The following is a 25,688-nucleotide window of genomic DNA, read 5'->3' as shown; positions in this document are numbered from 1 at the left end:
TATCCCCCGCGGCATTTAAATAAAAATGTCCGCCGCTTTTTTCCGGCTTTTAAAAAAGCCGGAAAAGAGCGTCTAGACTGGCCCCGATCCTCCGGAAAAAGTGCCCTTTTCCGGAGGCTCTTATTCTTACTTCAAAGTAGGAATAAGACCCTCCGGAAAAGGGCATTTTTTCCGGAGGATCGGGGCCAGTCTAGACGCTCTTTTCCGGCTTTTTTAAAAGCCGGAAAAAAGCGGCGGACATTTTTATTTAAATGCCGCGGGGGATATTTAAATCCCCCGCGGATTTCCCTACGACGACTAGAGAAATTTACATGCCCCTTCCGGAAAAGGGGCCAGTGTAGACGTAGCCCAACTGTTTTGAATTATTTTGTGATTTGTAACTGTAAACATTTTCTTTGCACTAAAATGACAGTTGAACGGGGGACTCGATTTTAATTTTATTAGCAAATGTTTTTAAGAGCACTAATCATAATAGCCATGACTTTTTTCTGATGAAAAACAAAAATAATTATTTAAACCTTTCACCCAGCATATTCTAGTGTAAAAAGTAGTGCATTCAGTTAATTTAAATAGTAGGATTGTTTATGCAAAATTTGGTATCTATAGTTAATCCCAAAATATGACTTTATTTTGCACAAACAAATCCATAAACAAACTCTTCAAAATATATAATAGATTTATAAAGGTTCTGCTAATAATGTACCTGAACTTGGTGAATGTTACAGATTTTAGAGTGTGCTGGGTGGGTGTCTCCAAATGGCTGAGGGGTGTGGGCTCTGGAGTGGGGTCAGGAATGATAATTTAGGGGTGCGGGAGAAGGATCAGGACTAGGGTAGGAGGTTGGGGTGCAGAAAGAAGCTCTGGACTGAGGCAGAGAATTGGTTTGACCAGAGCTCAGTCAGGTTCTGGGTTAAACAGATCCTCATAGCTAGTCATCCCAGGAGGAAAAGAGGTAGTACAGGTCACTACGACTACAACTTGTGGTACAAGTCACAATCACTTGTGGAAGGAGTGAGGTATCTTTTCTTAAGTTCCTTAATAAAAAAAAAAAGGAGGATAAGAATGTTTATATATACCAAACATTTTTATAGAAATCTAAAAAAATATGTTGAGCTGTGATGAGATTTTAGGGGAAAATTCAATACCGTACAGCTTTATTTTAAAATTATTTTGGGGTTTTTTTTCCTGTCAAATTTTAACATTACAAAATGTACTTTGATACAGTTTGCTATTGGGTGCTGTATGTTGATTTGCAGGGCAGTGATACACTATCATTTCAATCTTACTTCAACAGTTGCGTACAGTCACCACAGTTATAAAATTGCTTGTGTGCGTGCACACTTGTCTCCTTGTGTAAGTAGTGCCTATCCTCACCAGTTTATCACTCGTTGCTCAAAGATATTTGTCTCCTTACAATTGCGTACTAGTTCATCTAAGTGATGTCACTAATAATGTTGTTTTCTTTCTTGCAGATTATTGAATCACTTGGGATTATTATTTATAAAGCGCTGGACTATGGCTTGAACGAGAATGAAGAGCGAGAACTAAGTCCTCCTTTGGAGCAGCTTATTGATCACATGACCAATACTGTGGAGGTAGATGGCAGTAAAGATGAAGGCTATGAGGCTCTGGATGAAGGCGTGGAGGAAGATGAAGATAAAAAAGAGGAAGTTGAGGTCATTCACTCCTATAAAGATGTCATGAAAGTACGTACAGAAATGGCCAATTTACATTGTTGTTAAAAATTGTTTTCCTCATGAAGGTCGTGTCTTCACTACAAAGTTTTGTCAAGCTGAATTTTATGTTGGCATACAATCACCATAATTATAAAATTGCTTGTCTCTCTGTGTGGGCAGTGCCTATCCTCACCAGGAGTACTTGTTTCAATTGTATTGTCAGTAGGGATGTGAACAGGTAACCGGTTACCTGCTAAGCATCACCCTTACCAGGTGATGTTTACTGGTGCCCCGGAGCAGTCCCACCAGATCCACTTCGCTGTGGGGGCTGTGGCTCAGCAGTAGGGTTACCAGATGGCTTCAAAAAAAATACTGGACACACTTTATCTTAGATGGGGGACTGGCCGGGAGGAAGTTGGGGGGAGCAGAGCTGGCCAGAGGAAATGGGGGGGAGGAGAACCAGCCAGTGAGAAGCAGGGCTGGCCGGGAGGAGGTCAGAGGGAGCGGAGCTGGCCGGGGTGGGGGAACGGCGGGAGAGAATTGGCCGGAGGGGAGTGGGGCCAGCGGGAAGCAGGGCTGGCTGGGAAGGCATAGGGAGAAGCAGGGGGGAGGGGGAGATTGGCCAGCGGGGAGTGGGGTTGGCCGGGAAGGACTTGGTGACTTGGGGAGGAGCAGGGGTTGGGGAACCGGTCGGCGGGAAGTGGGGCTGGCTCGGGCACACGCAGATCCCAGGGTGCTTCTCGTCCTGCGCATGGTCCCGGAGGAGCACGTGCGAGTCCGGCCCCGGGGATTCCATCCCACCCTGCCCCCCTTCTCTCTACTGCGTAGCTGTGTACTGCCTGGCTGGTAGACATGCTCACACAGCATGAGCGCATCTACCAGCCAGGCCGTACGCAACTACATACTGATACTCATAATAATAAAACTAACGTAATTAGAAAATACCGGACATTTATGTCCAGTGTTTTCTCAATTTATTTAATGGACAGGAACGTCAAATACCAGACTGTCTGGTTCAAAACTGGACACCTGGCAACCCTACCCATCAGCCCATTGAGGGACCGGGGCCTGGCAGGAACAGGAGCTGCTCCGACCCGACTGGAGCACCCTCCTCTGGAGCACCAAACGTTTAACTAGTTAACTGACTAAACAGGATTTTCAGTCCTGAATGCAGGAATTTCTGTTGGAAGGTGATTTTTTTGGTAAATGTGGACTGCTAGAGTGTAAATGCATCCCCCTCATGGTCCTTTAAGTAAGCATGCTCTGGCTGACCAGGGGAAGGCAGGAGCAGCATGCTGCCTGACCCTTCTCCCCCATGCTCCAGCTGGCTGGGAGAAGGCTAGGACTGATTCCCTCCCCCCCGCAGGAGCGAAGTCCAGCCCTGCCCCTGGGGGTGGGAGGAAATCAGCCCCACACTTGCCCTAGCTGGCACATTTACTTGGGGGACCATGAGGGGGAGGTTAATTTGCACCCTTTGCACACAAACCCCTGCATATGGGCCTGGAGCAGTCCCCTTACCTGTGGCATAAGCGCTCTGGCCAGGCCAAGCCAGGTCCAGCCCACCATGGGTGAGGACTGCTCGGGGTGGGCCAGTCACAGTACACTGCAAGCAGAGTGCTGCTCCGGCCAGGCCAGAACACTGCCCAGCCTGTTGAGCAGTGGGCCCAGCCAGGCTGGAGCAGCTCCCCTGCCCACGGTGGGCAGGGGGGTTGCGCCGGCCAGGCCACTGGTTAACTGGGAAGCCTCATCCAGTAAGAGTGATGCTTACTGGTTAACCAGTTACACTCCATCTTAAAGAAGCTAAGTCACCAATTTGTGTCCTTTGCTTTTTTAGCGCATGTAAGGGGGTTTTGTTTTATATGTTTATTACCGTAAAAGTACCAAGGGAATGTCAAGTCAGGGTCTTTGCTATGTTTGCTGAACTACTTGTTGGGGTCCTCAGAGGCATATACTGATTTTCCTGGGAGCTTGCTATGCCCCATGCAATCTCTTCTTGCATGCTGTAGTTAATTAGGTGCTAGAAAAGATAACGGTGAGAAATGAGAGTTACTGATTGTGATGGCATCACCCTACTTCTCCTGCCCACCTTCCAGGCAGACTTCCAGGGCACCTTTGAATTTCTAAGCACAAGCAGGGGGAAAAAATGCCCCTTACAAAGCAGGCACCAAACCCACCCGATATTCTGAAGGGCCTTTCATTCAGTCAAGTGGCCCATCTCCAAAGTGCCACAGCAGGCGCCACCCCAAGCAGCTCCACAAATGACTAGATCTCCCCTGCAGTGAGCACAATGAGGGTAGGAGGGTCACAATCACGCCTGACTCTGGCGGAGCAAGGCTGCCTATGACTCACTCCCATCCCGTCCGCAAGTGACATAGAGGCTGCCGCACGCTCCCACTAAATTGACAAGCGGCTGAGGAGGGATACATGACCAGCCAACTGCCGCCCGTAGTGCCACGTGGAAATGGAGACCTTTGGTGGCCTGGAGGTTGTGAGGCCTCCGCTGACTCTAGCCTCGCCCATCCGCCGGCTCGTACTCACAGCACAGCTGGTAGCGAACAGCCATTCAACCCGCCTCATGTTGAAAACGGCCTTTCCATCCTGGAGAGGCTGAGAGAGCAGAGTATGGCATGATCCCCTCCCCGGATTTGCGATGCCCCTCTCTGAAGAGGAAGCGCTGGGCAGATTCACCCTTCAGGAGTGAGACCGCGGGTAGGGTGGGGCTCACTCCTGGCTGGGAAGGAGGAATCATCCCCAGCCTTAACCTGTCCGACTAGAGCACGGGGGAGAGAGGCTGAGGCAACGCACCACCTCTGCTTTCCCCTGGCTGGCCGGAATCAGCCCCATGGTGGACCATGAGGTACCGTGGAAGGATATATTCGCACCCTTCGCACTCTCCCCCATTGCATATGGGCCTGGTTTTACATCCCTAATTTGTCAACGTGGGCATTGTGTGATGGCTTCTGAAAGCCAGAACAGTCAATGTAAGCATCACAATATCTGCGCTTAACACTGCATCGACCTAATTATTTCAATTGTGATTCTGTACAACTGGCAGTGGTGTCACTAAATTGGCATAAAGGGGCACTTACATGAGCAGGAGCCAAATTTAGTGAAGACTCTGCCAGAGCTAGCTCAGTGCAAGGTAGCTTACATTAATCTAACTGTATAATGTAGACCAGGCATATGGCAACAAGTCTGTTTTCTGTGCTAGTTTCAAACACCATACTGCCATTGTGGTAGATTAATTTCCTTAGGCAATACATGTTTGCCAATGTAATATGCTGATAGTATTTCATCTTTGACAGCAAACAATAGCAAGTAAATGATCAACTAGTATTCCTAAGACATGATATTGGGATAGTCTGTTAGTACTGCATTCTGATTTTGTCCTCAAATTGGATATTAAAGCTTTTAGTGTGACATCTACTTAATTCTTTTATGCTCACCTGGAAATGAGAGCAGTTGTTTCAGTAATATGCACCAGCTCATTGCTCCAGTGTTCCTATAGTTATGTTCACGTTCCATTCTTAACTGAAGGGAACACCTGTTCTTAAGAGTGGCTCATTTGTACATAGTGACTCAGGATGTGATATTTCATTGTAAGGCTTGTGACAGCAGTTCTTTACCTGACAACAGACATTTGGAAGTAACAACTTAAGAATTTTAAATACAGCACAATTTCTGATGTCAATTTTTCTGCGTTTGACAATAATTTCCAAGTAGTTAATTCTCTATTTTCCAGAGAAGAGCCTTTTGACAAAACTCTTACAATTCTATGTGATGTCTTTTGTATTCATGAAGGCTACGTCTACACTGGTCCCTTTTCCGGAAGGGGCATGTAAATTTCACCAGTCGTCGTAGGGAAATCCGCGGGGGATTTAAATATCCCCCGCGGCATTTAAATAAAAATGTCCGCCGCTTTTTTCCGGCTTTTAAAAAAGCCGGAAAAGAGCGTCTACACTGGCCCCGATCCTCCGGAAAAAGTGCCCTTTTCCGGAGGGTCTTATTCAAAGTAGGAATAAGACCCTCCGGAAAAGGGCACTTTTTCCGGAGGATCGGGGCCAGTGTAGACGCTCTTTTCCGGCTTTTTTAAAAGCCGGAAAAAAGCGGCGGACATTTTTATTTAAATGCCGCGGGGGATATTTAAATCCCCCGCGGATTTCCCTACGACGACTGGTGAAATTTACATGCCCCTTCCGGAAAAGGGGCCAGTGTAGACGTAGCCGAAGAGTATAAAAATAAACACAGACACTGGATTTTCACATTGTTTTTATTTTCAGTAATGCAGCCTTCATAATATAGTCCATTTACTACACCGGTATTGAAAAGGTATTTAGAATAGAGAATGGCACTTCATTGCTCATGTAGGTTGAGCACCGCTTGTTATTCACTTCAAGTGCAAATGGATTTTCAGGTTTAAGGGCCATCTGAACCAGAATCTTATCTTGGATGTCCCCAGAATGAGAATGTAGCTGTAGAAGTGGAGGATGTAGCAGTGATGAATTCCCTATTAGAACAGAATGAGCAAAGTTTGTTTCAGCTAACAGATTCTGCAGAAACAATAAACACTCAGAAGCTCATTGAAAAATGGCCCCTTATGGTTTTCTGAAAAGATATGGGGGAGGGAGAGGAATTCTCCAAGGAGATTTGATGGGAGTAAAAATTGATTGATGTGGTGACAGGAAAAACTCTGTGTAAATAATTAAGCTGGGGCTGCGACACAGGAAGATGTTAATGTTTTGCCCGGAATTGCAGACCTCATTAAAGGTTATGGGTGTGTCCCCCCCACCCATAGCTCTCCTTTTCTCTATCCCCCCATGCCAGGGGCTCTTTGTAGTGTATGCCCCTAGTTTCTCCTTCCTTCCCTGCACTGCAGGAGCTCTGTGCTTTCTCCTTTTTTACTCCCCCCTGAAGAAGAGGGGATGGATACTCTTCTATTTCTTCTCCACCTCCCCTTATCATGGAGCAGACTTTGGAGAAACAGTAACCTAGAGGGAGAAGGGAATGAAGCTTCCTTTGCTAACCCTGGATTAGAAGGGATAGGCTAATGAAAACATTATTTCCCCCTCCCACGCCACCCACAGACAGGCTTTGGGATGCAGTGCACTAAGGGAGATAGAAGCAGGAGAAGCCCTAGCCATTTTGCTAGCCATTGAGGAAAGTATCCCTTCCCCCACAACCGCAGAGCTAAAACAACATCAACAGCAAAAAGAGAGCAGAGCAAAGGAGAAAAATAAGCCAAGTGGCTCAGCAATTTGGTACCCCTGGAAGCTAACAGGATGACTGACCTGCTCACTTGCCCCTAAAACGATCCCTGGAGAAAGGATGAAAGACATTTTCATCTGCCTCTCCCTCTTGGCTGAAGGGTTTGCCCTACAGCTGTTAAGTTGGCTCTTTGCAGGGAAAGCAAAGAGCAACTTTTTAAGTGCTAATGGCTTTTCCAGTTTTCCCCAAAATCAATAGGATTCTGGCCATTGATGTCTAGAACAGTATCTGAAATTTTGGAGTTGATCAGAGTTAGTGTTCAAAAGTTATGTTACAGACACCAAAGCTGAATGTAGGGTCTCATTTGGTTCAGCCAAAAATGCCCACTATAGGTAGAAACACACCATTGCTTATACATGGAAAAAGTTAGTGAAAATATTTTCCGTTAGTGATCTTTTTTTGAGTAGTGTAATCCTGAGATTCTGATGTTTATTGGGTACAGAAAACATGCAAAACTGTTCCCACAAGTTGTCTGACGAATGAATGTGGCTGTTTTGTGTACCAACTTGAACATTGCATTCTATAGCACTTTCTGCAACTGTTATGATAATTGATCCACTTTAAAATGCTAAACACTAGAAGGTATTGCAGGAATGTTTCCATGTTTAACATATTTAATATGTTTCCATAAGTATTCACATATGTCCATGTTATAGTAAACTGTAGCTTTTATGGTGTGTCAGAGGTTTTCATTATTTTGGTAAACCAGAGAGGAAGAAAGCATTTTACTGTTAACCCCAGTGTGAAGTCACTGGGACTATGCATGAGAATAAGGTTAATGAGATCCTTTGTGTTGCCCTGGTTGATCCGCAACAAAACATTACATTGTCCTGCACAACACCCAAATGAGAAGCGCAACCTGGTAGGTTTTATTCATGTGTCTGATTGCATAAGGGATATGGTTTGGACTTAGTTCTGTGAGATTTTGTACATCTCCTGAGATTAGTTGAGCAGTTTCAACTCTCACTGACATCACTGAAGGAGATGAGGGCACCCGACATATTTAGGAGATATTGGATCCTCGATGTCTAGTTGAGAAGTAAAGGGCAATGTGCCCTTTCTAGCCCCAGTTCTGCAAAGCAATTAAGCGTGTACTGGGGCTTTTAAAGAATACACCTTGAGCTATGCTCTGGGCTGCAGAGCAATTTTAGAGGAGGAAACATGCCTGTTAGTGGGAAAGAAAGTTGTCATTTTGGGGGAAAAAAATGTGAGAAGGGAACCATTAAATGGGGCAGATTGGATAGTCAAGCTCAGATGCATGAGAAAATTTTAACATGAGCCAGGAGAGAACTCGTTTATATGCCCAAGGGTGTAGTACAGTAATATTCTGGCGGTGAATGTTGAGTAGGCTTTTGAAGATCCAACTTTGTTTTCTGCAGACAAGTAAAAGGAAGATTTGGGATGATTTTAAAGTCCATCTAAGATTCCTCCATTACCCTACTACACATAATTTATCATAGGTTAATGGAAAAAAATAACGGGAGCATAGTGTTAAAATATTGGCAGCATATCATTGATTCACTAGTAAACTATTATAAAAAGTTACAAAAAAGTATATTTACTTTAATTATTGTAACACTTATTTCATATTTATTTGGAAATGGTTGTCTGATTCCTTATGGATATCAAGTATTAGTACTACATTAATCTGTGTTTTGATTTCCTTTTCATTAAATCCATAGACTTTTCTGTTTTTCTTGTGTTCTTTTTTATAATTTAGTAGCTATAAATTTTGTTCTGTGACTGGTCTTCTTTCTGACCATATAGCCATATGACCTTCATTCTGAGTGCATTACACATAGGCTACATCTAGACTGGCATGATTTTCTGGAAATGCTTTTAACGGAAAAGTTTTCCGTTAAAAGCATTTTCGGAAAAGAGCGTCTAGATTGGCACGGATGCTTTTCCACAAAAGCACTTTTTGTGGAAAAGTGTCCATGGCCAATCTAGACGCGCTTTTGCGCAAAAAAGCCCTGATCGCCATTTTCGCGATCGGGGCGCTTTTGCGCAAAACAAATCTCAGCTGTCTACACTGGCCCTTTTGCGCAAAAGTTTTGTGCAAAAGGGACTTTTGCCCGAATGGGAGCAGCATAGTATTTCCGCAAAAAGCACTGATTTCTTACAGTAGGAAGTCAGTGCTTTTGCGGAAATTCAAGTGGCCAGTGTAGACAGCTGGCAAGTTTTTCTGGAAAAGCGGCTGATTTTCCGGAAAAACTGGCCAGTCTAGACACAGCCATAAAGTATACAACAGTATTATTCTGCCACATTTTCCACATTAGTGTGGATTTAATTGATTCTTTCTACTTGGCATCACCTTCAACCATACCTTTTCCAAAATAAACAGAAATCAGGTGAGTCACAAAAGCTTTTTTTCAGTTGTGAAATATGTGCAAGCTACACCTTCATTTATCCAGTGACTACCTCACAATAACATACGGCCTTGTGAGCGTGAGACTCAATTATTTTAGTTCCCTGTAAGCAAAGCTTACAATAAAGTTTTCTCCTTTGCTTGCAGCTTGTAGCAAATGCTATCACAGATTTATTTATGTCTTGCCCATCCTGCAATTTTTATTGTCTGCCTGTAAAGTGGGAGATTGACTTTACATTATATCTATTGATTTTTAAAGGCCTTAACTTGTATAGTCCTTGGATATATAGAAGGGGGTCACATTTTGTAGCTTCCGTAGATTAAGCTAATTGCGTACACTGGGGAGCGGGTCCTTGTGTTCCTGTGTTCTCTCCAACATTCTCCCTATGTGCTACATTCCCATCTCTATTTATTTCAGGGGCTCCCTGCAATTCTCCCTATCCTCCACCACGTGTCTGGTATGCTGTGTGTCTCCAAAAACTCTATATGTATCTCTAGTCCCCCCCATACAAAAGACCCCCAGTTCCCCTCTGCCATGACTTCCTTCATTCCATCTCCATTTGCCCCTAACCTACGCGCTGGTGCGCCCGTTACTGCCCTTCCAAAAACATTCTTATTTATCTTCTGTTTCCCTGGGAGAAGAGTCTGCTAGGGTTGCCAGATGGTTTCAGAAAAAATACCAAACAACAACAACAAAAAACCACAACAGGAAAAAGTTTGAGAAGAAAAAAGGACCCGGAGAGGAGTTAAGCAAAAAGAAAAAAGAACGCACCGTGGCCCCTTTAAAAACCGCTTGGTGAGACTTTTTGGCCCTAATAGGCTGCCAGTGGCCTCCTGCCATCTTGCCTCCCTGTGCCAGGCCAGACAGCTCCCCTGTGGAGCCCAGTAAGCACTAGGGTTGTCTGGCTGCCTTCATATTGAGCCAGATAACCTGGGATTTTTGCCTCCTGGCCAGGAAAAAATCAGAAGGAACTGGACATTTTAGGTTCAATACTGGACACCTGGAAACCCTAAGAGTTGCATAGGATGTTAGTATGTTGAATTCTATTGGGAGGGTGGACAGAGATGAGGTACGATATTGTTGTGATGGAAAGTGTTAACAGGGTGGTGCCTGTTTTTTGTTACAGAGGTGATTGGAGCTGTGGCTCTACTAAACTGAAAAAAGGGGATCCATGTGTCCCCCATTTTTCTCCTTCTGGTTTTCAAATTCCTCCCAAGTCATTAAGGCTTTGTCTACACTGCAAGGTTTTTGCGCAAGAAGCTTTTTGCAGAAGAGATCTGCAAAAACTTCTTGTGCAAAAGCACGTCCACACCTCAAAAGTGCATCACAAAAGCAAAGTGCTTTTGTGCAAGAGAGCATCCACACTGCATGGACGCTCTTGCGCAGGAAAACTCTGAATGGCCATCAGAGCACCTGTGCTTTTTCTTTTTGCACAAGAAACCCCTGCGGAGCATCCATGTGCCTTTTTGCGCAAGAGCTGTAGTGTAAAAAGGAGTTATTCCTCGTGGGGAGAGGAATATCTACCGGCAAAAGCCCTCTGCCCTGTTGATGTACTGTATTTTTTTTGCGCAAAAAAGCACTTGAGGTGTGGACGCTCCGCCAGTTTTTGTACAAAAACCTTGTAGTGTAGACCTAGCCTAAGGTTCTGCCCTTTATTGATGCCTAGAACACTTCTTAAAAATGTGTAATTGACTTGATGTGCAGTGTTAAAAATCATTGCATTATGTGTAGGCATAGAAATGCTATGAAGTTAAACATAGGACATAAACACAATGAACAAGCTCTTGTATTCAGTATGGTAGAGCCTTCCTCTGCCTATGATACAAGGCCTTAAACTTAGCAAGTCATTATAATTCTGCTGTGGTAGTGACCAGGATATGGAATTCCCTCCCCCTTGACATTGGTTTTAGCTCGGTCTTTCCAAATTGCACATTTAAAATCTTTTTTTAGATGCATTTTGGCACTTCCTCATCTAAACCTTTTTTAAGAGTTTCATCATTATGTCTAAAAATTATCTATCTATCTATCTATCTATCTATCTATCTATCTATCTATCTATCTATCTATCTATCTATCTATCTATCTATCTATCTATCTATCTATCTTTGGGTAATTAATGTGCACAGTGCACAGTATGGACAAAGCACCACTTTAGTTTATTTGCTGCAAGGTAAAACTAGGTGAGCATTATAACTAGCATTATACTGAGAGCCCTGCATGGATACAAAATTTGTATCCGCGTTCATATTCGCTGTGGATCTCCGCAGACACATCCACATGATGCAGATACCCACGGATGTAAAGCAGGTATCCTTGGATTTGCAAGGCTCTATTTATATTGCCACCTGCTCTGACCTTGTGTAGTTTACATTGTGATAAAACTAAAGTACCTTTTCTTCTCTGTGTTTTTTACCTTGGGATAGCTCATGCAGTTGGTTACCCAAAAAGATAAACATTCCTAAGATTTAAAAAATGTACCTTTTTATAGCAGCTAGGACATAGTCTCATTGGCAGTGGGTGAACATGCCCTTTGGTCCACCCCTTGAGTCCTTCCTCCTTCCCCTGCTGGAGTACACCTGTGACCACAGCTGCCACACGTGCCCCAGTTCCCCCAGTCCTAGAGGATGGGTGGGGTGGCACAGCTCTGGAGGCACATTGTGGTCCCCTACCTGCCTATCCTAGCTTCTGGCACAAAGGGACTAGTAGGCAGCACAAGCAGGGACACATCAGACTTTTTGGGAAGGTGGAGCCTTGCTGTGCCTATGACACTCTCGTTAAGTACCTCATCAGTGCAGCACATGACCTGACTCAAAGGAGAATGGACATAGAACTACTTTCTCATCCTTCTGAGTTGCCCTCTCCACGTCCTGGTTGGAAGCATGAGGCAGAGTGGAGGAGTGACACTGCTGCTTCCTACCTGTTATGGACGAATGCAGGATTTAATTTTCTGGCGCTGACAAACAAGTTCCATTCATGAACGATAAACTCACTTTTAAAAATGTCAATAATTTCCTGATTTGTGTGTGAGCTGATGTTTTCTTTTGGGATGGATGCATTGTTCATTGCATCGTGTGATCTCATCGCTGTGTAAAAGGTTGTAAACAAGACAAGAGTTTACACTTCGTCTTCATATTGTATAAAATGGTGACTTGTATATCCTCATTCCTAAGAAAGCATCAGCCAGAACAAATTGTGGCAGCTTTCAAACACCATACATCAAATATTTTAATTGCAGTTTTTAAAGAGACAGTCCTTAAAGTAAGTAAGTTTAGAGTCAAGATTAGATGGCTCATAAATGTTAATAGTTTTAACTTCTTTGAACTTTGTTTTTCAGTAGCCTGAAAGCAGTATGGATTCATAGCCAGGAGTCTGAAAACAGTATAATATTGCCATTCAGTGGTTGTGTTGATTAACAGCTGAAAAGGAGAGAGTGTCTCATCTCTGTTTCTATGCCAATTTAAGTGCCATAACTACAGATGGATGAGGAAATAGTATTTGGATCCATTTTAGGCTACATTTTGTATTTTGAGGCTGAAGTGGGAGGTAAAATTTTGCCAGTTCCAAAACTTTGGAAACTGTTGCAAGATTTCTGCCCAGAATGAGCCAGTTAATATTGTAAGATTTTCACTAATTTAGATGCCAGAGTAGGGTGTATTTCTTCAAAGATTTTTTGAGATTTGGAAGTTCTTCTTTGAGTAACGCCCCTATTGGTGTTCCATTTCAACTGGAGATTAGCACTGCCTGTTCTGCCCTTCCATGACCCCTAACTATCCTTGTACCCCAGACCAAAAGTGTACAGAGTTTAAGTGGGCGAACTGCCCTAAGTTCCTTCTCAGCCAACATTAGCCTGAAACAGGGAGACCAGTGATGCTTTCTTATTTAGCTGGATACACAGTTTCTTTTTATAGTTTAGTTATTTAGTTGGATACTCAGTTTCTTTTTAAAAATGTAGTTTATAAAAAGGTATAAGTTTCTTTTTATAGTTTAGTTAATTGTCAGTTTTCTAGCATTAGCAGTCTAGTTGAATAGTTTCTTCCTTCAATAATTTATTTTTACTTTTTTCTGTGGAGTTGTCCTTTCCAAATGAGTTCTTTTCCTTGGTGTATAAGTTCAAGCCTTGTCTGTTTTGCCATGAGTCCTTCCCTCTTAATGATGGTGTCAAACACTGACTACTGGTAGTCATGCCCGTGCTCATGGCATCATGAAGGAGCTACTAGCTAATACTCTGGCATATGGACTGTCCCTCCTCGGGTTCTAGGAGGTCTTGCCACTTGGTACCAGGGCAGGACATGAGAGAAAGGAAATTAACAGCAAGGGGTTTGAGCATATTCAGTGGTGTGTTGAAGACGGCCAGGAAGGCTCGCAGGGTGGGAACCCATTGGCAAAGGTCAGAGAGTCAGGAGAGAGAGGCAGCTGGGGAGCACCATCCGGCAGGATCCATTTGAGGAAAACAGAAGAGGTGGGTGATAAGGCAACCCTCGCCTCCTTGAGCATATATTGGGGGAGACAAGGAATGGTGAGACTTGTGTGCCAGCTGAGCAGCACAGGATCCACTCAATCACTCTGTTCATAATCCAGGAGATCACCAATCCTGGAGGTACCAGCCAAGAACAACCTTTGGCCCACCGAGGGGGACTTTTTGTAGCCACGTAGCTAAAACAGGAATGGGCAAGATAGCCTCTGTGGGCCGAATCCAGTCCGCTAAGCTGGTGGATCCAACCCGTGGTCACCCTGTTGCTCACCGGGTCCCAGGCCAATTGAAATCTGGGGATGGAGGAGCACGTGAAGTCTTCTCCCTGCCAGGGGCACGAGATGGTTCTCTCTAGCCTCCGCGTGCTCCTGGCAGGGTGAGGATAGAAGACAAGAGACTTCGTGCACTCTCCCCATCCCCAGGCTCTGATTGGCCTGGGGGTAGCGGAAGCACATGAAGTCTCCTCCCGCTGCCAGGGGCATGCGGCATCAGGGAACCACAGTCTTTACTCCCTGCTCCCGACACCTAGACAGAATCACCAGCTGTTTTAAAACAGCTGGCAGTTCTCTTTAGCTGCCGCACACCCCAGGGCACGGGGCTGGGGGCAAGAGACTTCACGCGCTCCCCCTGACCCAAGACCCCAATAGGCCCTGTGGTCTCTCCATTTTTTATTGGACGGAGGCCAAAACTGAGTGAGTGCCCTTGCAAACCAGTGCACAGAGGGTCACCGTGCCACTCAGGTTTGGCACCCCCACTGTCCCTCCATCATGATGGAAGGGTGACAGGGACAAACCTAAGTGGGTACAGCTCTGCTCTGCCTCACCATTGCCAGTGATATAGAGCACCACGTGTAGTGTGCTACCAGATTATAAGGAGACCAGAGCTGGTCCTAATTACTAAAGTGAACCAAATACCTTCTGGCCTGTAGGTTAACGTTCACAGGCACTGAGCCAGACAGAGCAGACTGATCTGTCCAAAGCTGAACTGATCTGTCTATGAGTATGTCTGTGCATCCTGCGGATGCCTCCACTGTCTAGACATTGAAACTGATCAGTGCAGAGCATGGCGTGCTGCATTTTTCAGTTTCACACACAGCATAGTGATGGCAGTAGATCCACCCTGACAAATTGGACAGGACAGTAACTGATCTCGTTGTATCAGGATTTGGCTGAGAATCAGCATGTCTGTCCACAGTTTCCATCTCTTTAAGCTTTGCTGTCCTAGATACTTACGGCATTATAAATTAATATTATAGCGAGGGATGTGAAAGTGTAATCGCGTACATGACTAGCAGATGAGCCTGGGCTCATTGATTAATGTGCATGGTTACACACAGCCTCCCACTCCCTCTTGCACTGCTGCCTATGAATCAGAAGCAACAGCGCAGGGTGGCCAGGTGAGGGCAAAAGCCAGCTCCCCATGTGCACTGGCTCCCACGGACCCACCTGCCCACCCCGCAATGCTGCCTCTGGTACAGCTAAAGGTGACATACAAATCCTTTTTCAAAGTTCCCTCTACTGTAGCATGATGTGCTGAATGTTCCCAATAGCCAAAATGAAAGATAGTATTCAGTACGCTCAACTTTTAAGTTTTAAACTGCATAGGATTTATTATAAAGTATGGAATCTGACTCCTGTAAGCGTAGTGGCTAACACACAGCCTTAGTCGTAGATCACGAACAACTATCCCTTTCAGCAGAGAGACCAAGGACAAAATGGTCATGGAAGCTGAGCTACCTTCCCATCCCTAGAGATTACTCCTATTCTGAACTGGGGTACTGGGAATGGAGAGTGTTTAGCAGATTGGCTTTGCTGTTTGTTGTACTTTGCCAGCTTTGTGATTAAATAGGATTTCAGCTGTTAACATTGCCAATCTGGAACCCTCTGGGAGTGCTGTAATCATTTTATCAAAGAAAAACCATGCATGTAATATTAGTCGCTGAAAGAATATAGATGCAGAAAGATTACATTCTTTATACTTTTTTTCTAAAACAGCAGCTGGCAAAGTCATGAATGTGAGACAAAACAAGTATCCCTTTAATTAAACAATTTCGATTTTCTTTTTTAATTATTCAAAATAGAGCTTTGGGCTTGAGACTAGTTAGTTACATCTGGTATATTATTTCAGTGTTGGTAACCATATCAACAGAAAATTAAACATTTGGAGAGAAGCTAGTCTCATGTATTTCAGAACTCCACTGACCCTCCAATGTAATCATCTCTCTATCCCTAAGTTATATTTTTCAATTATTCCTTGGGTGTTGTTAGAGTGATCTTGTTTTCCGTTCTCTGTTGCTTAGCTTATACAAGCATGCCACATGCTACGAAGAAGCCACACACCATTTGCAACAAGCTGAACAGAGCTCCTTTTTGCAAAACATAGTTGTGGATTAGCAAAAATTGTATGCTGAACAGAGTCTCTGGAGAAAAAATGTAATATAATAATTTTATGCAAGACACGTTTCTGATTAGCTTAATGTTATGTGATTATATGCTCTCCTTAAATTATGATGCCTCTTTGGACCTAAAAGTTAGAGGATCATGTTTATCCTCGTAGCTGATCTGCAAACAGGACACCTTTTTATACTCTCAAGTGAAAGAAACCATGGAGTATAGTATTTTGGGGCAGTTGGGAGGGAGAGGTAACAGTTATAACAAAATTAATTGGCTTAATAACAGGACACAAATGAAATTTTCACAAGTTAAGGGTTTGACTTCTGCATGTTGTTAATGCCAAATAAAAACATGACTCTATCTTCTTGATATTTTTCTATGTAAATTTCATTTAATAGAACAATAAGATATGAAAGACAGTTGTGGGTGAGTGAGAGAGATTATTATAGTTCTCAGGTGGTTCAGATAGCTTTTTTGACCATATGCCTTATTGTGCTATCTGGGATATGCAGTCTAAAATATTACATTTTGTGATATGTAAAAATGTTAATATATTCAATGTAAAGTGAAATTTCCATTATGGACAGCTAAGTAAATATTTTAACCTGTGGACTTCCTGATCACTCATGTTAACTGGAGTAGCTCAATGAGCTAGCTTCAATAGATTAAACAGCTGTCTACATGTACTAGAATAGGCACTGCTGTTTGCAGGTGGATAGATGTACTAGTTGTTTTGGTCCTAGAAGGTTCAGGAGAATGGTGGCTTCAAGAAAGTTTATTTGCAGGTCCCAAAAGTAGCTGGGGCTTGTTGAGACTAGCAAGAAGCCAGTCTGAAGCAGATAAAGGAGAAAAATAGTTATTACAGGCTTGGAGTAGCAGGACAAGCCAAGCAACTAACCATGAAGAGAAAAGTCAGGTGCCTACAAAGGGCAGAGCACATAGGAAATTCTGAGTTTTTATTTTACATCTGTAAAGGAGAACCTGGATACAGCCTTAAAAACTTTATTGAGGTAGGGAGGGCATGCAGTGTGTCTTTCTGTCTGTGTCCTGAAGAAAGAAAAACCTCTATTTTTGATTGCCTAAAATCTTTTGAGAAGAACAAGGGATTTTCCTCTCCCTCTGAAAGAAGCAAGGACTAGAGATTTTGACTTGCATTTACTGCTCCCCCCCCCCCCCCCAAAAAAAAAGATTTGGGATTTTTTAAATTCTATTTTCAGAAAACAGGCCAGACAAGCACGAGACCTTTGATAGTTTAACACAGAGACAGAGATTTAAAGTTGTTCTCCTTGCCTCTGTTACAAAAATAAATGTGAATCTAGAAAGGGAGAGCCCTTAAGAAAACTATTTTGTTTTTTCCATTAGGTGACCCAACTGCTCTGCCATAATTTGAAGTGCAGCACTGGTTCGGGCCACTCTCTCTGCCTAAGAAGCTGATGACAAACATACTTGATGGTACAGAGTGTTCTGCACTGTATCCTACCTATAAAGACAGAAAACAAGTAAAGTGTAAAGTAGGTCATATTAAAAACAAGCGAGGAGCCCATATTAAACTCATTTTGACAACCTTTATACCACACTCTCCTTCTGCTTTCTGTGGGTGTGTGTATGCATAATAGGCAAATATTCATACATTTGTAAGCATTTACTTATGTGAGGATATTTAAAATGTTCCAGTCCAGACATTTCCATATAATATTTTGTTCTCTCATAGGTTGGGTATAAAAACATAGCTTAAGGATATTGTTGTCTCACCATTTCCTTTTTTTGGTAGTGTGCAGTATAAAAAAGCAAACACAAGAATTGTGAAAATGAGGAAAGTCTTAGTAGAATTTAATATGCCTTTTCATGTCTGGGCTGTGGAATTATGTCATAGTGGAAAGGTTTTTAATGGCTCAAAGTAAGAAATGAGTTTTCCAAATCATAAAAGTATAAAAAAAATATTGGCTAAGCTACATCTTTCCTTGTATTTGTTTTTAATTTATTTTAAATCTGTACTGTATATAAAAAGATGAGAATTCCTGCACCTCAACTTAATGGAAAAATTCAGAAACAAGTTGGGTAATGCCCTTTGGTGGAATTTTACAGCTGCTGTGAACCAGACAAGTATTTAACTGAATAATTTTGATGGACAGGCTTAATTAATTAAAGTGATGTGACTCTGGTGCTTTGAACAGTTGTCCTAATTTTTCATTCCAGGCCATGTAATTAGATGCAAATGTGGAGGTGTGGTTTTTTTAAATTAAACACTACATTCTCTCATTTTTAAAAATTAATATCAAATCTGACATTAACCTTTCTCACACTTGAATGTGATAAAAGTGCGAAACAGGGATGGCTACCCCAGTTGGTTGTAAACAGCTAAGTTCACAGAACCGACCATTAGGGCACATCTACACAGCAGGGCAAAAGTCAAATTAAGCTTACGGAACTTCAGCTAAGTCAATTGTGTAGCTGAGTCGAAATAGCTTAACTCGACTTTTGGCACTGCCTATACTGCAGGAAGTCGAAGGAAGAACACTCTTCCTTTGACTTCCCTTACTCCTTGTGAAATGATGTTTATAGGAATTGGAGTAACAAGTCCTCCAGCTCACTGTTATTTTGAAATAATGGCTTGCTGTGTGGATGCGCTCTTTAATAACTGACGTTATTCCGAAATAACACTGCTGTGTAGATATAGCCTTAGTTAGCTTACCAAGATTTTTCTCCTCAAACCGCTCACATAAAAATGCAGGAAGGAATGGCAACTGAACTGACCTGTTGTGTAAATAACAAGCCCCGCGGTCAGAAAAGCAGCATTTTCACAAAGTGGTGACTGAAAACTGGCACCTTAGTTTTAGCTGGGGTGTATCAAAAATTTCACAACTGTTGGTGACTTGATGCATCAGTCTGCTGAAATTTAATACTGACTCTGGACTGCAGGAAATGGGGAGCACTACATTGCATGTATCTAACAAGGGTGAGCCACTTTTTACATCCTCATTTGCTTGTATTTTGTATCCACATCCTTAGTCCTTAGACTATAAGTCCTTCTTTTTGTGTCTGTACAGCATCCAGCAGAATTGGGGTCCCAGACTACCATAATATAACTACAATAATGAGAGCCAAGCAAGCAAGCAAGCAGGCACCTCTTCCAATTAGATCCATGTCACCAGAGCTGGGCTTAGGGAAAATGATGCCCTGGGTGAACTTGTATTTTGGCCCCCCTGTTCCTCCCACCTTCCTTTGGCCCCCGTATTCTGCCTGGCTTCTGCTGCCTCCTCAGGATCCTCCTTTCACCCCAGGCCCATTTACGGTGGGAGGGGGGACACAAATGGGGCAATAGCACTAGGTCCCAGTGTTTCAAAGGGGCCCAGAGCTCCCAGCTGTTGCCACTGTTACTGCAGCAGCAGCAGCAAACGGAGCCCTGGGACCCTTTGAATTGCCGTGGGAGTGCCATAGTGCCACTCTGTGTAGCTTTGAGGACTGGAGGGAAAGGCCCAGTGCTGTGCTCCAGGCAGTGCTAAGAGCTGACTTCCCTCACCCTGCCCTATCCACCTGAGGCCCCGCCCTTTCTGGGGTTACAAAGCAGCCCTCCCCCATTTCTTGCCCTTGGGCTAACATGGCTGTCAGTTCTGCTCCCTGTCCCCACAGCCTCCCTGGGATCCCCTTTAAGTCTTCCCATTGCTTCTGGCCCCTGTGGCCTCCTTCAGCCCCCCTCATCTCCTTTTGCCCCTTCTGCCTCCCTGGGTTCCCCCATAGCCTGCCCAACATGACCTGGATTTCCCTTCTGCAGCCTTGCACGTGAGGCCCACCCTGCTCCTTGCCTCTTGGCCATGGTGCCTACCCATAACTAGCCCTTCGTGTAAGAGTATGTCTACACTACAGCACTAATTCGAAGTAACTTAATTCGAATTAGTTAATTCGAACTAGTGCATCTAGACCTAAAAACTAGTTCGAATTAGCATTTTGCAAAATGCTAATTCGAACTAGCATGTCCACATTGAGTGGACCCTGAACCGAGGTTAAAGATGGCCGGAAGCAGTGCTGGCAGGGCATCAGATTAGGACTTAGAGCGTGGAGCTGTTGTCTCAGGCTATCTGAGAGCTGTGCTTAAAGGGACCCGACCCACACCCCGGACAGACAGTTCTCAGGGGTTCCCCGCTCGCTTGTCTAACTTGATGAGGGACAGCAAAGCAGTCCTGGCTTGGAGTGCCCTGAGTGCCCACACTCAGCACATCACAGCACTCGGCCATCAGCCCGGCTGCACTTGCCGCAGGCTGCCATCTGGGGGGGAGTCAATCGGAGGGCTGCAGGAGAGCTTCCACCCCGAAGAACCTGCAGAGCCACCCCAGTCCTCCCCATCGGGGGCTCATACCCCATTCCTCCCTCACCACCTTCCACTTACTCCTCCCTAGCCCCCCTTCCTGATGTACAAAATAAAGGACACGTGTGTTCAAAAATAGAAACTCTCTTTATTGAACAAAACTCGGGGAGACTGGGAAAAGGAGGTGGGAGAGGGGAGGGCAACTAAAATGCTCAGGGGTTTGGAACAGGTCCCATATTAAGAGAGACTGGGACTTTTCTGCTTAGAAAAGAGGAGATGATAGAGGTCTATAAAAGCATGAGTGGTGTGGAGAGGGTGCATAAAGAAAAGTTCTTCATTAGTTCCCATAATAGAAGGACTAGAGGACACCAAATGAAATGAATGGGTAGCAGGCTTCAAACTAATAACAGAAAGTTCTTCTTCACAAAGCAAATAGTCAACCTGTGGAACTCCTTGCTGCAAAAGGCTGTGAAGGCTAGAACTATGACAGAGTTTAAAGAGAAGTTAGATACATTCGTGGAGGTTGGGTCCATAGAGTGGTATTAGCCAGGGGGTAGGAATGGTGACCCTGGCCTCTGTTTGTGGAGGCTGGAGATGGCTGGAGATGGCTTGGTCATTGTCTTCAGTCCATCCCCTCCAGGGTACCTAGCGTTGGCCGCTGTCGGCAGATAGGCTGCTTAGCTAGATGGACCTTTGGTCTGACCCAGTACGGCCATTCTTATGTTTTTATGTTCTAAGCTCAGGGCTCAGGGTCGGGCTCTCACTCGACCACCTTGATTTTCATGCAAACCTGCTCCTGGGTGGCCAGGCTGGCAGCTATCCTGCCCTAGACGGCCACTTTCCTCTGCCTAGTGCGGAGGTCGTGGACATTGGAGGCTTCCCCCCAAACCTCTATGAGGTCCACGATGTCCGCACTAGACCAGGCACACGCCCGCCTCTTGCAGCCCCGGGCAGGCTCCTGGGAGCCGCCAGCCTGGTCCTGGGAAGAGGCGGAGGGCTGGGTGGCAGCAGGTGGCTGGCTCGTGCCGTGCCAGGTGCAGGGTCTGCTGGCTGGGTGTTGGCAGGCTTGCACCTGGCACGGGCACCGTAGCCAAACTGTGCCCCTTTAAGGGCTCCGGGGCCGGGAGGGGGTAAGAGGAGTTTCCCTGGTGGTGCCCAGAGTGGCCACCAGTGCAAGCTGGGGAGGGCTAGCCTCCCACTAGTTCGAATTAAGTGGCTATACAGCCCTTAATTCGAACTACTTAATTTGAACTATGCGTTAGTCCTCTTGGAATGAGGTTTACCTAGTTCGAATTAAGCGCTCCGCTAGTTCGAATTAAGTTCGAACTAGCGGTTTGCCTGTGTAGCGCCTATCAAAGTTAATTCGAACTAACGGCTGTTAGTTCGAATTAACTTTGTTGTGTAGACATACCCTAAGAGTGTGCCACCAATCCCTCGTTCATATCCTGCTATGCACTAGACTACTGGCAGCACCTCACTGAGAGCTCCAGCTGCAATCTAATTAATGTTCAAACCTTTAAAGATTAGAAGAAATATTGATCAGCCTTATGTTCCTTCAACCACAGGCGTGCTAAAGGGCTTGGTACCCACTGCTGTGCTCTGAATTGTTGTTCTGGTGCCAACACTACTTGGAACTCTTGGTATGGAGGGAATGTCAAACATCTGATTTGTGCTTCAGTGCCTCTGATGGCACTTGGCTCCAGCACTCTGGCAGAGCATGCACTAAAAGCATTCTGGCTGTATTGATGACCCTGTTTTTGACATTTATGCTGCAGGAAGGCCTTTGGGGCAGGCGCGCTCTGTTTGTACAGAGCCTGGCACAGTGAGGCTCTGCTGTACAGCTAAGGCTCTTTATGTGCTATGGTAATGTAAATAATGGTGGAAGCAATCTGAATGAGTAAGTTCCTACTTGGACAGAAAGAGGCAGAGAATGCAGGTTCAAGTTCACAACTGGGTCTGGATTCTGGGTACTCTGTACATCCAGAATCAAAGTGCTTCATGTGGCTTGCAACATTTCAAATTCTGTCTGCCTGTTTTCTAAAGCACCTATCACCACAGAATCTACACTTTTTCAAGATAAAGTTAAATCTGCATGGTACTAATGGTATGTCAGCATTCTCTGCTCATATCCCAACCCTAGATTATGAGCCTCTGGGAATATGAATAATTCTATCGCTGCCTGTATTTTTCATGTAAGTTACAATAGAGAGAATCTGTACCAGAACCCTGGACCTGAACATTATCAAGATTTGGTTGAGCTTACTCTAGGTACCTTTGCTACCTGGGCCCACTATTGTCCTGAAAAAGCTTGGCAGTGTGAGATAGAAATCTTTCATTATCTTAATAGCCTCAGAGGCTCATTATCCTAATAGCCATGTCAGAGTCCCGTCAACTCCTTATGCATATCGTACTATGCACTAGACTCCTGGCTAGTGCATATCTCAGTAGCCTCTGTTGTCAGAGACGAATGTGGTTCTTGACCCTGTTAGGATCTAGAACAGGTCAATCCCTTCAAACTGAGAGTCCGGACCCAAGCAATCATGTAGAACAGGGGTGGGCAACCTTTTTTGGGTCAGGGGTCATTGACCCACTGAAAAATTAGTTGGGGGCCACACACAAGTGAGAAGCAAAAAACCAAATTGCTCTCACTGACCGGCCCCCTGCTGAGAAGGAGAAAGACACCCCCCATATTCCCCATGCACGCACAGCCTAGTAGATTTGTGTGCTTCCGCCCCACGGTGGGATGGGGGGCGGAGGCTGGAGTGACAGCGTGAGATCCCTAATGCTGGAGGGAGCCCTGAGCCTCGGGAGCCAGATCCAAGCAAGCCAGGGGCCGCATCTGGTCCCCGAGCCTGAGGTTCCCCATCCCGATGTAGAAGATCTGTATGTGTTCAACCAAGAGTCCATCACTTTGTCAGCATGACTCTTGAGGGTTGTGGTGTCTCCAATCCTGTATTAATTCCACCTAGTTATTTGGAAGCGGTATCCCAGAAGGACAAATAACTATAAGGGGGAAATGTTAATACACACTGGTTGGAAGTGGCCTATATTGAACTTACGTTCCACACAAAAATGTTTAAGAATGTTCTTCACTAGTCATTCAGTTTAAGTTGAAATACATTTGACAGCTCATTTGGCCTTTAATGAAAATGCTGAAAGTAAAACAAGTTTCGGTAGCACTTTATCAAGGTCATTCAGGATATGACAGATTTGAGACCAGCCTCCCCTAGTTAAAGCCTTCTGATGTCATCTTAACTAAGCTGATAAAAGGCCCGTAAGAGCTAATTGAGTTCAGGCCTTTTACATAGAAAGTAATTTTCCTGTTGACTGTGACTTGAGCTCAGTGAACCATAATCCTTAATGACTAGTATACTTTATATTAAATTCTTCAATGGTGATATGGATACCTCATCCTAAACTTCATTCTAGATTTGTTGGTAGAGCTCCACTTTTAGACACTCTGCCAGCATGTTTGGAATGTCCCCGTAGCCATCCAAATTGAGCCCTTCCCCTGAAGTTGGTGTGAAACAGCTGCATGTCACCTAAAATAGCAATGTTTGACATTGGCAGCAGCTTCCTTTGCCTGTGTTTGTTCTTAAGCCTTTTTAGTCGTTTGTTTTTATAAAGGCAACCTCCTTTGAGAATTAGTCCTTGTGAGTGAGGATCTTTTGTGACGAGTCTCTTTAGGGAAAAGAGAATTACATACCAGTAATTGTTGTTCTCTAAGGATATACAGGATGATACTGCAAAAGAGATCACTGCTGGCACACCTTCCTCCCTGCAGGGTTGAGATTTGTTATTTTAATCAGCTCTCTATGATTGAGTTCACCAGGAATGATTTTTATATCTTGTTTTGAAAGACACTGACAGAGCATGAGAGGGCACCTGTGTTCCATTGTAAGACCATGTACAAGATGCCCCCTGTTGCCATTATTGCTGGCTTTAAAAAGTCAAGCCTTGGGAGTCCCTGCCTTGGTTGCAGGAGTACAAACCAGTTAATGATGTCCTGTAGTGATGTATATCTGAGAACAGTTATTATAAGTAAATAATTATTTCAGGCCTTTAGATTACATGACACAAGTGTTGGTAGCTTGGTAATAAGAACCCTGACTGAAAACATTCATGAGATAGCTCTAGCAGGGGAAAAGAAGGTGACTAGCTTCTCCTCTTATTGTACAGACAATGTACTTTTCATGGAGAGGCCACTATCTATAGACATCTTTTAGTTTTGCACTCTTCCCCATATGAAGATCTATCTTCTCCCCAGCGGGACACTCTCCTCTGTACCATTTTTCCGTATTGCTGACTTAACACACTTCTCAGTTTTAAACATACCTTCTTTGTGTGAGGACATTTACTTAACTATGAGACATCAAGAATACCCCTTTTCATTTGATGTCCCCAAACTGAGGGAGAGAAACATGGTACTTTATGGATCAATTTTCCTCTTAGCAAGGAGTAGAAGTGGATGGCTTCTCTTGGATTATACCCTCCACCCTTGGTTAAAAAAGATGAAATTAGATGGAAATGGCTGATCATCCCACATGCAGCGGTCTCCTCCCAAAGAGGAGATGGAGAAGGCATCTTCTCCCATTCTGATTTGGCCTTCCTAACACTAATGAAGCAAAAGGAGAGGGTGCATCTCTTGGGACAATCTTCTTTCTCTTCCTTCACTAATGAGGAAAAGCTCCTTCTAAGGAGGAGAAGCAAAGAGCAGCAGTTTTCTTCCTTCTAAGTCAGTTTTGTCCCTGGAGCTGAGATCAAGAGGGGTCACTTTCACTCAGTTTGATTGCTCCCTGAACTGCAAGATATAGATATTTTATCACATGAGCCTCGGTTTAATACAGCTGAAGTAACTTAAGGGCAAGGTAATGAGGATTAGAGGAGAAAGAATATACTTAATGTGTTCCTGTTTTTAGATTGATTATGTTTTTAGTAGGCACAAGAAGAGATAAAAAGGAGTGCTCATTATCATAAGATATAAATAGCTCTGTTGCAGAGCACAACAATTTTACGTCTTATTGGAGTCATGAATATGGCCTGTCCTCCTGCTCAAAGTAGTATATTTTAGAAGAAATAGGTTTGCTGTTAATAATGAGAATACTCTTTAATGAGGAAGAAGAAAGAAATTTATCTGGTATCAGGTCACCTAGAGGAGAGGATTTCTCCAATTCTGCTTCAGTTTACTGTTTGCAGCTTTAGGTCGCAATC

At 44.2% G+C, this 25,688-nt stretch overlaps 1 protein-coding gene across 1 annotated transcript in view; it reads left to right on the top strand.

Moving 5' to 3' along the window:
• Positions 1 to 25,688, top strand: part of SPIRE1 (spire type actin nucleation factor 1) — a 199,450-nt gene that overhangs the window by 83,532 nt on the left and 90,230 nt on the right. Inside the window, exon 3 of the mRNA XM_075921001.1 lies at positions 1,473 to 1,706. Within this exon, the coding sequence (XP_075777116.1) occupies positions 1,473 to 1,706 (234 nt within the window). The remainder of the gene's footprint in view (positions 1 to 1,472; positions 1,707 to 25,688) is intronic.

The sequence above is a fragment of the Pelodiscus sinensis genome, chromosome 2, assembly GCF_049634645.1.
Source record: "Pelodiscus sinensis isolate JC-2024 chromosome 2, ASM4963464v1, whole genome shotgun sequence".
Taxonomy (NCBI): domain Eukaryota; kingdom Metazoa; phylum Chordata; order Testudines; family Trionychidae; genus Pelodiscus; species Pelodiscus sinensis.
This window is presented reverse-complemented; position numbering and strand designations above follow the sequence as displayed.